The 17,282-nt window shown below is 45.0% G+C and overlaps 1 protein-coding gene across 1 annotated transcript in view; it reads left to right on the top strand.

Annotated features, from left to right (window-relative positions):
• The window catches only part of ACBD6 (acyl-CoA binding domain containing 6), a 149,992-nt gene extending 142,676 nt beyond the window's left edge, over positions 1 to 7,316 (top strand). The window contains exons 7-8 of the mRNA XM_054038229.1: positions 1,082 to 1,112; positions 6,696 to 7,316. Of these exons, the coding sequence (XP_053894204.1) occupies positions 1,082 to 1,112; positions 6,696 to 6,850 (186 nt within the window). The 3' untranslated portion in view covers positions 6,851 to 7,316. The remainder of the gene's footprint in view (positions 1 to 1,081; positions 1,113 to 6,695) is intronic.
• The last annotated feature ends 9,966 nt before the right edge of the window (positions 7,317 to 17,282 follow it).

Below are 17,282 nucleotides of genomic sequence, written 5' to 3'. Positions count from 1 at the left end.
ACGGTTGTTTAGCAACAAAATGGCAAATGAAATTTAATGTGGATAAATGTAAAGTAATGCACATTGGAAAAAATAACGCCAACTATACATACAATATGATGGGGGCTAATTTAGCTACAACTAATCAGGAAAGAGATCTTGGCGTCATTGTGGATAGTTCTCTGAAGACGTCCACACAGTGTGCAGCGGCAGTCAAAAAAGCAAACAGGATGTTAGGAATCATTAAAAAAGGAATAGAGAATAAGACGGAGAATATCTTATTGCCCTTATATAAATCCATGGTACGCCCACATCTTGAATATTGCGTACAGATGTGGTCTCCTCATCTCAAAAAAGATATACTGGCATTAGAAAAGGTTCAGAGAAGGGCAACTAAAATGATTAGGGGTTTGGAATGGGTCCCATATGAGGAGAGATTAAAGAGGCTAGGACTTTTCAGTTTGGATAAGAGGAGACTAAGGGGGGATATGATAGAGGTATATAAAATCATGAGGGATGTGGAGAAAGTGAATAAGGAAAAGTTATTTATTTGTTCCTATAATATAAGAACTAGGGGACACCAAATGAAATTAATGGGCAGCAGGTTTAAAACAAAGAAAAGGAAGAAGTTCTTCACACAGCGCACAGTCAACCTGTGGAACTCCTTGCCTGAGGAGGTTGTGAAGGCTAGGACTATAAGAGGGTTTAAAAGAGAACTAAATAAATTCATGGAGGTTAAGTTCATTAATGGCTATTAGTCAGGATGGGTAAGGAATGGTGTCCCTAGCCTCTGTTTGTCAGAGAATGGAGATGGATGGCAGGAGAGAGATCACTTGATCATTACCTGTTCGGTTCACTCCCTCTGGGGCACCTGGCATTGGCCACTGTCGGCAGACAGGATACTGGGCTGGATAGACCATGGGTCTGACCCAGAGAAGGTGAAGGTGGGGTCATTATGGCCATTCTTATGACGTTATGTTCATGGGGCCACGTGCTAGTTGTCTAGTTAATTTAATAAATTGCTCTGACTAGTTAGTTGTTTACTTATTTATACCCCTGGAACCTACATTTGCCTCTAAATCCAGGTCTCTTTGTTTTTCAGGATGACGAAGGCCAGACAGCACTGCATTATGGTAAGCTGGTTTTGGATTTATGTTTGCCTATTAACTGCATGAGTTTTCTGTTTGAATAAACAATATAAGGTGTAAAGCAAATTTTAAAAGAAGTGGAAGTAGAGAGCTGTCCAGAAACTGGAGCTGGATTAACCAGGCCGGTAACTCCAACAGCAAATCCCAGTGGAAAGTGTGGGAAAGTGGTGTGCAGATGTTGCAGCAAGTGACCTTTGGAATCTCATCATATTAATCTGCTGATGTTGACCTGGTAGCAACACTGTGAACTACACTGAGGGAAGCCCCATGCTCTCTCACCTTTACTGTCGTCTAACATCTGTCTGGACCCCACCTTCACCCTCTCTCTCCAATCTTGGCTCCATCTGTGTCTCCTCCACTCTGCATGGTTAACAGGGCTTCCTTTGCTTGGGCTGCTCCATCTGCCCATGTTTGGGACACTCTTCCTCCATTGCACTTGCTGATTCAGTTCCCTTCCTTAAATCTCACTGTGAACCCTTCCTTTTCCCTTTGGTTAGTGGTTCACTTTCTGTATAAAGCCTTTTGCGGTCCTGTTCTGGATGCAGGATACTGTGTAACATATCCACGAATCTCTGTTGCCAGAAATGTGGCTGTTGGACCTGCTAGCAGTAATGTGTTGGAGGAATCATATCAAAGAGCACTGGCTGTCCTATCCTAGACAAGCCATGTGGGACAGGAGGATGTTGCAGATACAGTACAGTGAATTTTTCTTTTAGAGAAGATTGCTGTGGCTTGAACTGACAATGAACAAGTTACAAGCCTAGTTTACACTGACAGCACCAGCCTCAAAGGTTCTGCACTTAACAAAACAAACAGTATCTCTCCTACTTCTTGAAACGATGTCACTTCTGCAGTTGAATCGTAATTAGCTTTGACTTGTAAAAACCTGACTTGAGGTTCTAAAGTAAATCTTTTTGTGTAGTCTTTTTAGTGAAAATTGTGATCTATACAAAAGAGAAAAGCAGAGACTAAAATGATACACACACACTGCTGACATGCAGAGAATGAAGAAAAAAGGCTGATAAATCTGCCAGAATATTTTCCTAAATTAAATAATTTATCATCATCATTTTATAGTCGCTTGTAATTAGTGACACCTGTCGCTCAGGTCGTATTTGTGCCTGGCCCTCCTTCAGACCCCTACCACAAGGACATGAACAGGATAGCAAAACGATTGTAGAGATCAGCCCAAGATGCAAAGTTTGGATCTGGATCTAAATCTACCTAAATTCTGAGGTGTCCAGACACAGGGTTCATTAAGTCTGACAATTTGTGACTTTTCCCCACATGCCCCTTCATGTACAGTCCATTGTTCCTCTTACTTCAAACACAGCCATTCCTATCACTCCGATTGAAATAGGTCATTGTTTATTGTAGCAAACAATGGTGGCTCTGCTGTCTGAATAACACTATCTTAGTCACCTTTTATCCTCATGTTGTGCTTTCTCTTTGTCTGTCTCATTCGGAGTTTTATCCTTTCCTTATTAAGGGGCAGATCCTACCACCTGGTCCATAAGTGCAGTTTCATTGCACAAGAGGCTCTTCCAATCCTTCCTGCAGCAGAGGAGGCCCAAGGTTGACAGAGGCTACTTTAGCCATTAGGCTGGAGTAGCTCCCATGTAGCATCTCCCCTCCCACTCTCCAGCCTGCGGGGAGGACTCCTCACCTTTCCCCTTGTGCAGTCCCCTAGCACCCATCTACAGTGATTGAACTGGTCATGGGTTTTGTGGCTAACTGATAATTTTCTCAGCCACATGATCAGACTATCCAGCAATATCTGCCTGAAGCAAAGGATGCAAGTTGTATTATATTTATGATATTATTTGTTTTCAGAGGTTTTGATCAGATTGACTGGTGGTAGAATTAGAAGAGGTCAACTTAAAAATCTAGTCATTTTTAAAAAATGAGGTAAAGTAGTGTGAACTACTACATGCCTCTGCGGCGCCCTGCCGAGTTGGGGGTGGGGGTGGTTAATAATCGCATTTTCCATTTTTTAAAAAATGTGATTTTGATCTCTTATATGCAATGTGTTGTAGCCATGTTGGTCCCAGGATATTAGTGAGACAAGTTGGGTGAGGTAACAGAACAGATATTACCTCACCCACCTTGTCTCTTTTGGCCTCCTGTTGCTTTGTCTTAGAGCCACACAAACAAAAGGGAAACTCGCTGATTGTACAGGGGAAACCATGAAAATAACTCTGCACAAAGTGCTGTCAAGTGCACGGAGTAACTGGAGGGGGAAAGGGAAATGTTTTTTCTCTATTCTTTATTTAAGTGACAGTAACAACGGTAGGTAACAATTCTGGACAGCAATATGATCAAGGCAGTAGTGTCCCTTGGAGTAAAAGCCACTATAGGTGCACTCCAAGAAAGACTTTTTTAAAAAACCTGTATAGTGTGAATAAAAAATTCTTTTAAGAGTGAAAAATATTTTACCTTCAGTTGCTATATTGACGAAATGTTTATTCCTCCCTCTTCCTTCCCCTCCATTTGGGTATACACTCACTCCCCATCCCCTTCACTATAACTAATCCACAAGAACGCCTGCTTGGATCCTTACCACTCAGGTCCATTCTAGCTCCATATGTCGTCCCCTCCCTGTCTGAATGTGTCTGAATCCAATCTGTAAAACATTCCTTCTCTCTTTTCCCTCTCCCCATTCTGTAGCACTAGTAATATGTTATGTGAAGCCTGAAAAGATCTAGTTAATTTAAAACATTGTTTTGACTCAAGTGATTATTACTTAGAACTAGAATTTATTGAAAATCCTCAGGTATGATTCTTACTGGTGCTGCATAGTGGGGTTATTAATTGGAACAGAGACACACAGAGCTTGAGTAAAATGTCTCCTTTTGGGTTTGACTGCAATATCTCCTTTTGTTGCAGCTTTACAGTAAACTACAAAGTAGTTAAATCCCAGGAGCGAGGACAGTAAGACAGGGACAGTTTTGGGGGGTTTAGCCATCCCCTTTATGAGTTACTTTGGTCTGACAGCTGTCCTTGTGGTGACAGCTCTCCTGATTACAGCAGGTGTCAAACTCTGTCCTAGATGGGTTATAAATCCTGGCTCGTTCCAATTGGCTCTGACCCTGGGTTTAATCGGAGGTTAAGTGGAGGCAACACTCCAGTATGTGCCTCCCAAATGGGCTGCATGTTACGAGTTCCAAATGGACCCACCTGCCTTTGCTCCCCTGCAGGATTCACTGGCTTCTGGGCATTTGGTGCTTGCGGTTATATGCGATGCTTATTGCAGAGTTGATCAGTATGAGCATGGTCTCCCTTGTAAATGCCCTGTTAGTCTCCTGCTCCTCCTCACCATGCTCCCCTCCCTCTACCCACAGGGAATACTAAAATCATTGCCTCTGTGTCTCCCAGAGGAAATCAAGGCTTCTCCTTGCACTTGCAATCACGTGATTTCAGAGTGGGCAGGTTCTGTATCCCCATGGGCGCTCTGTCTTCCTTGTAAAGCACCATCTGTTCTGCTCATTCTGTGCTGTGGGAGGGGACGTTGGAGTGAAAAAAAAAATGAAATTCATCATCAAAACCCTGAGGATTAATGGAGTCAGCAGGCGAACTGCGCTGAATGAAAATTCATCTTCACCTGTGCCAGTGTCAGGGCCACCTCTCTGGCACTTGACAAATAGAGGTTCCCAGGGTGCCATAAATTCAGCAGCTGTTCTAACCTCCAGGGACTTCTTCATGTTTTCTGAGATGGGCTGATGACCACTTGGATTTCCCAATATAGCAACAGGGCCAACACATTGCCTCATGTTGGGCCTGGTCCCAAGAAGTGCTGAATACCTGCTGAGCAGTCGTTTAAGGATGGAGGTACTTAGCACCCTTCAGGATCAGATCCTCGGGTGGTGCAAAAGCTAGCCATTTTTCTTTACAGTGTATTTGTGACAGAGAATGAAGGCTGGTCTACACTAGGCTCTTACATCGGTATAACTACATCTCTTATGGGTGTAAAAAATCAACACCCCTGAGAGATGTAGCTATACCTACCTAACCCCTGCTGTCGAATTCTTCCGGCAGGGAGGTGGATTACCTAAGCAGACAGGAGAACCCCTCCCATTGGCGTCAGTAGTGTCTACACTGAGGGGCTCCAGCAGCACCGCTTTAGCGTTTTAAGGGTAGAGGTGGCCAATTTCGTAAAGATCTGTCACTTCTGTAAGTACTTCCCTGGAGATGCAGGTTCTGAGATGTCTCCATCTCAGGACCAGCTGCTCAAGATCACACAGACTTGCCTCCACGGGAAACCATGATATTGGGTTCCATTGCATGGCTCCCTCAGCTCTAGAAATGTCCCTTTCCTAAAGGTTCCCTGAGAGCTTGTTGGATGTTGCTCTCTTCTGTGCCGCTCCATTTGGCACTTCTCTCTCTTCCTGCATCCCACCTGCTGCTTTGTCATCAGTCCCATCACTCCTTGTTTTAACATACGCTCCAATCACACCTCGAGTTTACTTTGATTAAACTTTGCTGCTTGTCCCCTTGGATCTGTCGGAAACTGCAGTGTAATGTAAATGACACTAATTACTACATCTAGCGGCATAGAAGAGTAAGCCGCTAAATTTGTTAAAGTGCCTGAAATATAATTAAAACCAACAATTAACAGACAGGAATCTGCCCTCCTGACAGTCTCATAAGGCAGATCAGCACTGAGACATTTTAGGTCTCAGAGGAAATCTGTGCTACAAAGTTATTTTAAGGTAAAATCCATGGGTCAGATCTTCCACTGATGTAAACAGGCACATCTCTTTTCCTATTATTGAAAAAAGGCCCTTTTTTGAATAGCCCGTGTTAAATTGGGTGGGATAAGAAGTGGCAGCTTGGCAGAGCGTGAGCCCTTAGGGAAGGGTGGAATTTGGTTTTGTTTTGGCCGAGTAATGAGAATTTGAAAAAAAGAGTTGTTGGTGCCTGCCTGGTAGTTTCCACCTAGCAGTAACACCTCTCTGTGCTGGAAACGAATGGGCACCAAGCTGCATGTACGGGTGTGTTTGTGTTCAGGTGGAGTTTTGGAATATAATTTCTTTTTACATCGAAAGTGTGTATCAATGGGGAGTTCATGGGCTGAGGCAGGGAAGTGAGAGAGAGGTAATAGTCTCTGAACTAGACATGGCTCCAAAAAAGCCCTGCCTCCTGCTGCATGATGGGTTAAGGGGCATATGAAATGAAGCAGGGGTCTCTAAAACCCTGCCTTGTTCTGTGTGCAAATGCATGCTGTCATGGAGGCAGGACTCCAGAGGAACCCTAGAGTTCTTTGTCCTGACCCTTGATATATGGTTTGGAACAACAGAAATAACTAGTTTGTATTGTCCCTTCCCCTTGCAGTAGTAAATCCAAATCCAAGTAATTTGTGCTAATTACTCCCCAAAGCAATATTTACTATACGTTGCCAAAAGCCAAAATGGCATTTCCTAGCACCAGAAAATGTTCGGTATAAGTATAGGATGCCCTGTACCATGCTTGAGGTCTAGCTTGGAGGCAGTTGGCATTCACTGTTGCAGCTGTTGAATGCCCATCACTGCTGAATTGTAACACCAGATTGACTCTACCCTTTGTCTCCAGCCTCCGCCTGTGAGTTTTTTGACATTGTGGAGCTGCTGCTGAAGTCTGGAGCTGACCCCACCCTCTTGGACCAAGAAGGCTGCCTGCCTGAAGAGGTGACAGACTGTAAAGCAATCACTTCCATGCTGCAGCAGCACACAGTTGGCAAAACCTAACCAGAAGGATTGCACCAGCACGGGGCTTCAAGAATGGACAGAAACGGCAATAACCCCCCCCCCCATTCTAACCCCCACAACCCTCTTTAATATGCATTGTTTTTTGAGAGCCGGGCATGACGTTTGGGAGGGCTGGGTGCCCGGCAAATCTACCAGCATAAGTCTTTGGAAGGAGAGATATGGGAAGGAGTATACACTGCATAACAGGATCCATTTTTGCATGCTCTGGAATTTATTACTGCTCTAGGTGGGTGGGGGGACTCAGATAACATTTGACTATATTTAGACACCACTGCTCTTCTGAAAAATATACATGACTAGTGAGAGGTGAACAAATCAGCACTGAAGATTCAGATGTGACCAGATGAGATCTGTGGAAATCAGGTGTGGTACCACTGAGAGAAGCTGAGCTGTATTTCCCTTGGCCTAGACAAATACTATAAATAAAAGAGAGAGCACAAGGTCATATGTTGTTCCTTTCTGGTCTTTGGATGGGGGGTAGTGGGCTGATTCCTGTGAATCTATTTGCACTGGGGCCTTTCAGATGTCACCAGCACACTCAGCTGAGAGGGGCATTCCAGAAAGTGTTCTTCAAAAAGAAAATGACAAAAACAAAGACTGAGCCAGTGCAGTCACCAACCCAGTTCCATGGGAAAGGATGGGGGTTTTAGCGTGTGTCACTCTATATTCTAGATATAAAGTACATTAGTGCATCATAAATGATGTAAAAGGAGGAGAGACATCAGTACTGTGCCCGTATCTTGAGTGAAGTCACAAGGAATAATTTTATCATTCATGCAACTGCTTATGAACGTGAAAATATGGCAGAGTAAAAATGTTGTTACCGGTGAGTTACTTTTATCTCCAACTCCTTGTCACTTGGAAGTAGTAAAAACTATCTCTGATAGTAAAAACATGGTTTGGTCTTCCAGTGTAAATAGGTCTGAACCATGTTTTTAACTCTCCATAGGGCAGGTGCAGATGCTAGTGATCTGTAAGAATCAACAAGAATCTGTCTGAAACTAACTGGCCTTGGAGAGAGGGCTGAGGATCCATTAGGAATGGCTTCTGTTTTGGAGGGGGTTGTGGAGGAGCAGCGAATATGTATATGACTGCAGTTTAATTGCTAGTGGGGGTGGAGGGGGTCCCTGCTTGTGTTAACCATGTCACAGTGTTATGGTCCAAGTCTACAGTGATAGCAGTGTTCAGGGACAGTTAAAACATGGGTCAGACCTACCTACACTGCAAGACCAAACCATGTTTTTATTGTCTGAGAATTACTGCACGAAGAGGCTCCTAATGGCACTATTAGGAGCCCCTCAATCCAGTAGGATATATAGTGTGGATGGATCTTTAGAGAATCTGCACTATAATGAGCAGAACCTGAACTCCTTGGATGCTATCTCCTTCCCACAATGCATCCAAAGCCTGAGACCCATTGAGTCAAATGGGAATTGTCCCTAGTAAAGACTGACTAGAAACAAAAGGTTTGCGATTTGGTCCATTGACTATAGTTGCAATATGGCACCAGACCCTTGTTAAACCTACCAAGATTTGCTCTACTTTGTTGTGCGTGAGAAAATCTCTCCCTCCATAGCAGCCGTTTACTGGCCCAAACTCTGCAGTTGCAGATGAGGTTGTTTATACGCTTAATAGTGTAGCACTGCACAGCTTCCAGGAGAAAAACCCAGGTTAGCCGTTTGTGAAGATGGTGGATGTTCCCCCTTATTTACCATGTGATTTTTCCTGATTTTCCTGACTGTAGCCAAGTAGTTCCTGAGCCTGAAGTGAATGAGAGCTGCTGAGTTCTTAGCACTTTTTAGAATCAGCCACGTATAGAATCGTAGGACTGGAAGGGACCTCGAGAGGTCATCTAGTCCAGTCCCCTGCACTCATGGCAGGATTAAGTATTATCTAGACCATCCCTGACAGGTGTTTGTCTAACCTGTTCTTAAAAATCTCCAGTAATGGAGATTCCACAGTCTCCCTAGACAATTTATTCCAGAGCTTAACCACCCTGACAGGAGGTTTTTCCTATTGTCCAATCTAAATCTCCCTTGGTGCAATTTAAACCTGTTACTTCTTGCCCTATCCTCAGAGGTTAAGGAGAATACATTTCCCTCCCTCCTCCTTGTAACAATCTTTTATGTACTTGGAAACTGTTACCATGACCCCCCTCAGTCTTCTCTTTTCCAGACTAAACAAACCCAGTATTTTCAATCTTCCCTCGTAGGTCATGTTTTATAGCCTTTAATCATTTTTGTTGCTCTTCTCTGGACTTTCTCCAGTTTGTCCACATCTTTCCTGAAACGTGGCACCCAGAACTGGACACAATACTCCAGTTGAAGCCTAATCAGCACAGAGTAGAGCGGAAGAATTATTTCTCATGTCTTGCTTACAACACTCCTGCCCTAGAATGATGTTTGCTTTTTTTTTAAACTGTGTTATACTGTTGACTCATATTTAGCTTGTATTCACTATGACCCCAGATCCCTTTCTGCAGTACTCCTTCCTAGGCAGTCATTTCCCATTTTGTATGCGTGCAACTGATTGTTCCTTCCTAAGTGGAATACTTCGCATTTGTCCTTTTTAAATTTCATCCTGTTTACTTCAGATCATTTTGAACTTTAATCCTCTCCTCCAGAGCCCTCACAATCTCTCCCCACTTGGCATCATCCGCAAACTTTATAAGTGTACTCTCTATGCCATTATCTAAATCATTCATGGAGATACTGAACAGAACCGGACCCAGAACTGATCCCTGCTGGACCCCAGTTGATATGCCTTTCCAGATTGACTGTGAACCACTGATAACTACTTTCTGGGAACAATTTTCCAATCAATCAGTTATGCACTCATAGTAGCCCCATCTAGGTTGTATTTCCCAAGTTTGTTTATGAGAAGCTCATGCGGGACAGTATGTAGGTGGGAAATGTGAATTTTGCATCCTAGTTTTTGGCATTCCTTTTTTTCATAATCTTGGCCTCAATGCCTCTTTGGTGGCTTCAGTCAAGTTGTTGGTCAGCACGTGCCTGTATTACAGTAAACATTCCCCCAACTAGTTACCCTCATGGTAGAATAGAGGGTATGGAGAGGCTGAACCCCACCCATGCTTTAAGGTGCTCTGTACAGAGGCCCAGTAGGGGGACAATATGGCATAAATGAGCACTGTTGCTCCCAGTGCTGGGCCTGTTCTCTGAATCAGCAGCCTCATTTTGTTCGTCAGGTTCCAAGGCTCCCAGATCAGCCCTAAGGCCATCACCCAACACCTGTTGAAGTAAATGAGTCTTTTCATTGACTTAATGGGCTTTGGATCTGCTCAAAGTTCACAACTCAAAACTTTAAACGTGAAATTGGGTTTCTGGGCTACATTTTTAAGTGTGGCGGGCCATATAAGCAGATGTTTGCTAATATACACAACCAGTCCATTCAAAGCAGTGAAGTAGATCCACACTTTAATAGAAACAAACATTTATTGGAGAACTTGTTCACTTTGGATAAAACAGCAGGAGGAAATCATATGTGCTATGCAAAGGTGACCCATTGTACGGTCCACCAGGCTGAGAGGACAAGTATGATACACTTTAAAGACAACTGCACCAGGTAACTGAAGTAACATGGAAATACGTATGCACACTCTCAAATTGGGAATGTCATGATCTAGTATTGATTAGATGTAGCCGTGTGGCACCAAAAATTAATTGGCAGTTGCTGTGCAGAATAAGAATCAAGAGCTCATTGCTTTTGACTTTTTATGTTGTGTGTGAAAGCCAGGAAATGTCGTGAATGGTGCTCATCCAACAGAAGCAGAACAGCAGGAGCTGTGGACTCACGTACGCAATTATTTTTTAAATCATTGGTTCCTTTAGGGTAGAAAAGGTTGTGATTCTTGTGTGTCCATTTCTGTTTGTTAAGAAGTTGTTTAGCCTCCAGCTGTGTTTAACCACATGACAGCTGCGGAGCATTGGAGGGACTGTATGTCCAGGGATAAACATGTGCCGTGCTGCTGAGCGTTAGCAGTTGCGTACTGAAGTTCCACTAACTCCAGGGGAGCATTAAGGGTAACCACAGAACAGAAGAGGACCAGCAGCAATCAGGCTTAAAGGATGAAGCTAGAGAAATATCCGCAAACTATCTGGATTAGCGGATGTAAATTCGTACATAGTTGCTGTTAAAAATTAAAGTTTTCCTGTGCACCACAACTAACAGCGTTTAATTCCAGTCACTTACGGTAGGTGTTTCGACAGAGACTGAAGCGTTCTCTCTCCCACCTGCCCCCTAGTCATTTTTGATTAAAGCTTTAGAGAATCCAGTGGTATACCCCCAACATTCCTCTTGGGAATACAATAGTGTGAAATTGGGCATTGCTAGGAGGAGTTGCCAGATCTTCTTTAACCTAGGCCTTCCACTGACTGAGCGTTGGAAACTCGAAAACACTTAGCTGACTGACCAGATCTCTCTGTCTTTATGATTGTGTCTGCAAGGGACTGTGCAAAAGTTTCTGTCCTCCTATGTGAAATGTCAGTAACACAACCCCTGCAAAGTGTGCCCACATCGGATGGTGATGCGTTGCTTATAAATGGATGTCAAAATAAGTCGGTGTGGTGGTCAGAGGTACATAATAAGTTTATCACCTGGTTCCACAATTTGTCACATGACTGCAATTAATTATATAGATCTCAACTCCATATGTGTGAAGTGTGTATAGTACCCTCTCTCTCGTGTGTGTGTACATGTATATAAGTATATTGTGCACATACGTTTGTACAATCCTGAAAGTTTGTCAGTTGCTTTTGGATCCACCCGTATGTGAGGGGGATATATAAACCCAAGCTCACTGTGGTTACACTGCTATTTATTTTGGATTGGATGCAGTGTTGTACACAATTAAGACCCTGTCTTGTGCCACTGTGGGGGTGGTTAGAGGTTAAAGAATAAGGAGGTCACCTTCCTGTATTGCCTTAACATGCTGCAGCCACCTTGTCCTTGCCTGGGATTTATTTTTCCTTTCACATTGAAGGTTATCCCTGTTTGCATTTTAATCTTCCTCAGGGAGGTTCTCTTTGATGGACAGTTTGTGTAATAAAAAGCTCTCTTAAAATACACGTGCGCATGGATGAAAAGTGGCAGCAGCATTGCCCACGGCTTTCATGCAGTACATTTGTGGAGCTTAGGCCTGGAGATGTTTATAGCACTTTAGGTCTGTTTGTGAGTTTGGAGCCCTTCCAAAAAAAAAGAGAGCGAGACATATATTATTGTTTATAATCTGCTTTATTCTGCCAAACCTTTCCCCAGCAGCCTTGTGGATTGCTGTTTAAATCCCTCAGTGCCTTTAACTACCGATACACAAAGTGGTTAATGCGCATACAAACTAAGCTTGGCATCCACTCCAGGAAATCACTTTAATTGAGAAGCATTAAATGTTAAAATGATTAAAATATATAAAGCCACCACACCCTCGTGTAGGAAGGGCCTCGCTCCACAAGTGGTATAGTTCTAAATACTCCCGCAAGTGTGAGTAGTGTGTGGGCAGGCCCCTGAAATGGACAAAGCATTCGTTTTCCTGCGTCATTTATTTCATGCTACTGCGGCATAGTGCACAGCTCTGCTCTGTGGCTGGCGGTGAAAGGCTGCAAGCGGCTATATAGAAGTGCTAAGAGAGCCAACTGGGAGAAGTGTGGTAGGAGACGGCCTATTTTTATTCATCATTTCTGTTTCTTCAGGCACAGAAAGCCCTTGTCCCTCCTGTTCTGTTCTGTTTACTAAAGCAGCCATGTGCTGAGGGCCTCCTGGAAACCAATGGAATTCCAGCTTCCAAAATCCCATTCCCGGCACATCCAGTACCAGACCAGCTCTGCCCTCATTGATATCCAGTGAAATGCAACTGAGGGCAATGGGATTGCAGCGGGGTAGCTGAAAGCTAAGTTTGGCCCAGGGTGAGGCAGAAGCAACGCGCAGCACTGCGGAGGAACCTCCCTCCATGACCGGCACTCCAGTTATGTGCCTGGGAACGTGCTGCTCAGATGCTTCTGCTTTGTAGTAATGTCCATCCTGTTACTTAATTTCTCAGAACTAAGGTGACCAGATGTCCCGTTTTTAAAGGGACAGTCCTGTTTTTTGGGACTTTTTCTTCTAGAGGCACCTATTACCCCCCACCCCCTGTCCCGTTTTTTCACAGTTGCTATCTGGTCACCCTACCCAGAACAAAAAGAACGAGGAGTACTTGTGGCACCTTAGAGACTAACCATTTTATTTGGATGCCACAAGTACTCCTCGTTCTTTTTGCTGATACAGACTACCACTCTGAAACCTGCTGCCCAGAACAGGAGATCACAGAGTGAGTGAGGGGCTCAAACAGTCCCCCAAGAGCCGAGCTGTATAGAGGGAATGGATAGTGCCGGGGGGGGGGGGGGGGGAGTTTACAAATTGACAAATTTGGAAGCATTGTAAAGCCTGGGAAGACTTAGCCATGGCTACAGAAACAAGTGTCATGGTCCCTGTAAACATGGGTCTGCAAGGTGGGGGGAAAGGTAGCCAGTCAAAAGGACTCTGGAACGTATGAAATACAGTTTGTGTGTCCGTTTTCCTCCTGTTCTACTTGCACTTTTATTCCCCCTCCCCCTTCACTGTGGGATCCCAGCTAGTGAGTCTGGCTTAGGTGCCAAAAGAGGAAGTGTCTCTACTTACCTGTTTGCTCCCACCCTTCCCCTTCTAACACAGCAGAGGTCAATGTGGCGGCTAGTTGTTTGCTTCCCTCTCTGGGCGTCAGACCCCGCGGGTCTGTGCAGAGCTTTGTGGGGTGTGTTGAACAGATCGATTTTTAAAGTGAATATTGAGGCCCCAAAAGAGACCCTTCCTGACAGGACGTTTGAAGGCCTTATTGCCACAGCCTTTACTGGTTATGGTAGAGAGGTATAGGCACCCCAGACTCGGACCCAGCCCCCTTTGTGCTAAGCACTGCACAAACACAATGGCTTGACAGTGCCCATTTATTAGTGACCTCTAGTCACCGAGGGGTGCAGAAAGGAGTATGGTATAGTACACACACACCCCAACGCGCTTTGCTCCCCTTAGCCTGGAATGGACTCCCGGTCCTCAGCTGTCATGCACCCCTCTCTCCTCCTTCAGCTGCATATCTTCCAGCAATCCCTTCTCCCCAGCAGCCGTGCCTGTGCTTTCCCATCCCTGTTAGCCGGAGCTTTGTTTGCAGGGGGCTAGAAAGCTGTTTGAGGTAGGGCCTCTCTTGGTCAGTGACAAAAAATGTTTAAAAATGATAAGTCATTTGAGCGTGGATTTGTGGGATCGGTTCTCATTGCACTGTGAGATCTAGTGGCTTTGAAAAGGTGCTTCGGGGGTTAGGTGCCCAGTTCCAAGGAACTCAATGGGAGTTGGGTGTCTAATTTCCTTTCCCTTCTTTCAAAAATCTCAGGCTCAATTTCTCTGTGTCTCGGGTTCCCCATCGGTAATAGGGGGCAGCTAATAGACACCTACTTCACAGCAGTATGGTGAGGCTTAGGAATGTAGGAATGGCCAGATTTGGGAAAACAAGTTGTCCGTCTAGTCTGTTATCCTGTCTCTGATAGTGGTCGGCACCAAAGGTACTTCAGAAGATGGTGCTCAGTTCACTAGTCTTGTGAAGCTCTTGGCGATCCTTGGATGAAAAGTGCTACAGGAAGGGTACAGTGTTACGGCTCGTCTCCAGTCCGTGGGTGGGAGAAACTTTGATTTAAACTAGCGGCACAGAAGAAAAAGCAGGAGATATCAGCTGCTAAAGAACTTTCCATATTTATTTCACAGAGCTTTTTGTTTGGACCATACACATCTCATGCCAACGCACAGGAGGCATAATACAAAGAAATGCACCAGGTTCTGTTTTGCTTTCCAAAGACACATGGCAATAAGTAAGTTTTTAATGATTTATTTTTTTTCCCAGGAAACAAGACTTCACTTTTGGAACTGTACAAAATTTACACTGCAATGGGTGGCTGTGGTGGACCGGGGAGGAGGGATCGTCGAGCTGTGGAAAAGAGCCTGGGGAGCCATACTACAGTAGAAACTGCATTTAAAAAAAAAAATACAAGCAGCTTCCGTGCTACAGGGTCCACGATGCTATGTTTGTCCTGGGTCTCTCTTCCGCGGACAGAGCAGGTGTCTGTGGGTGTGAGCCTTTGGGGGGAAGGCCTGAGGAGCGCTGAGAGCTCATGGTCCCAGGCGAAGCTTGCTGCAGGAAGCTAGCTCATTCACCAGCGACTAGCAGAGAGGGTGGCCAATGTGGAGGTGCTGCCAGGCAGCCTGGCGGCGGGGTTGCTGAGCTCTGTTTTTCCCTCAGTCGCTGTGTCAGTGCAGTTGGAGCAACTCCTGCAGAGGTAACCAACTGGCAAATCCGAGCGAGAGTGTGTGCGGCTGAGGTGCTTTTCGTTTAGCTTCCAGCATGCCCAGAGCCCTTTGACAGCAGGCAGTAAACCACAGCCCATTTCTGCTTCACTCAATTCTTCTTCAGCCCACTGGTTCCAGCTTTTAAAGTGCAATGTTTAAACATGAGCATCTTCTCCCCCCACCCCCACCCACCCACACCTGCCTCCACTGACCAGCGATGCTAGAGCAATGAGTTCTATGCTGCTTTGCCTGGTGAAGAGCAAAGAGCTGTGCCAATGGGATGCCCTACATTAGAGCAGCTTACACTGGAGTGTTCTTTCTGAGGACCTGGCTCTTCGGGGGGCCACTAAGGGGGAGAGACAGATTACTGTGTGCTTAGTCAATGCAGTTTCTGGTTGAGGGGCAGGGGTCATTTATACCAGGCTTTAATCCTTCCTACAGGCCCCAGCCAATTGCCAGTGACTGGAGCCTGGAGGAAGAAGTTCTGGTGCCCAGGGAGTTCTCTGGGATACTTTTGCTGGTGACCTTATGGTGTAAATTGCAGGGGCAGCTGGCTACAAGCCACTTGAGTGGCTCAGGGTGGAAGCTACACTCATCTGGCACTCTGTGGGCACACTCTACAAGGGGCCGCACTTGCCAATAGGGGGCACCTGGATCAGAGCTTTGTTGCCTAAAACAAAGACTAGAGAGGTAAGATCGGATTTCCAAAAGCGCCTGAGGAGCACAGGGTCTATTGAAAGGCAGTGGGATCTGTGTCTGGCCGAATCTTGGGCCTTTTGAAAATCCATCCATAGATCTTTATGGAAAAGTCCTATAGGGTTCACTAGAACATGACACCCTTTGGCCATAGTAGGGTTTGAACCATCCTTTAGAACTTGTACGCCAGCACTAAAAGCTACAGGAGGGTTTAAAAAATATCAGCTATCAAGATGATCTCATTTTTTATTAGAGTCTACGGCATCTTAGAATCATTTCTATTGAGCCCTGGAGGAAAGAGGAGGCATCGGAAATCCACTAACAAGAGTGCATCAGGGTATGGGTACACCACAACTAAAAGTGTGATTGACGCAAAGAGAGCTTTCATCTAGCTGTTGTGGGGAACAGTGGTAGTGAGGACATGGCAGGGCGGGCTCTGGCCTGGGGTAGCTGTCGCAGTACAAGCCCACCAGGGACCTTGGGTACATACCTGGGTTGCCAGCCCGTGCCATGGTCCATGCCACTGGGTCTTTATTGCTATTGTTACCCTCACCAACTGGATGAAAACTAGCCTGGCTTATCTCCCTTCTGATGTAAGTGGAGGGCACACAAACACATTAATGTTGCACTAACCCCACCATGCCTAGGCTCAAATCTAGCCCTTCCCTAAGTACGCACAGCTCCCATTGACTTCAGGGACTGTTGTATCCCCAGCTCAATTTGACCCACAAAGAGTACCAAATTGGCACGTTATGCTCCTCTTTCTGACACACCCCTACACATAGCTTTGAGCACCATTTGAACCCCTACAGAATTCAGGCCATGTTACAGCCGTATGCAATACAAGGCTACATAAGCAGGCTGAGATTTTTCAAAGCCATTTAGGGAGAGAAGACACCATGTACCAATAAGAGAGGGGGTCACTAGACAGAGCTGAACATCTCAGCCACGTTATTTCCTTATACTTCTATGTTCTGGGCTGGAACTGCTACATGCATAAAGCTTCTCAACTCCCTGTTGTACACTGGCATTGTCCACTACTTGTATACAGTTCTCTATTTGCACGTTTTATTGCTTGCAATACAGTTAAAGTAAAATCTTTCCTTTTCTGATTTTGATCTAATCTATTTGGCATAAATGGTTCTCCTCTCTTCCCTGGAGCTATTTCTGCTCACTAGTGACATGGCTTTTTTTTTTTTATTCACCAGCATTGTGAGTGATCCCAGCCCAGCTCTGTTTAGTCAATTGTGGTTATGTAGCCTCCAGAGAGAGGACAGAAAATTGGTGGTTTGGGGAAGCCCCGGCTTTTGTGTTTTAGATTCATTCCTGCCAAGTTAAAAAGATAAAACTGTAATAATGC

This window comes from Malaclemys terrapin, chromosome 8 (genome assembly GCF_027887155.1).
Source record: "Malaclemys terrapin pileata isolate rMalTer1 chromosome 8, rMalTer1.hap1, whole genome shotgun sequence".
Lineage (NCBI taxonomy): Eukaryota > Metazoa > Chordata > Testudines > Emydidae > Malaclemys > Malaclemys terrapin.
The sequence above is the reverse complement of the archived record's forward strand: the minus strand, read 5'-3'. Positions and strand labels throughout refer to the sequence as shown.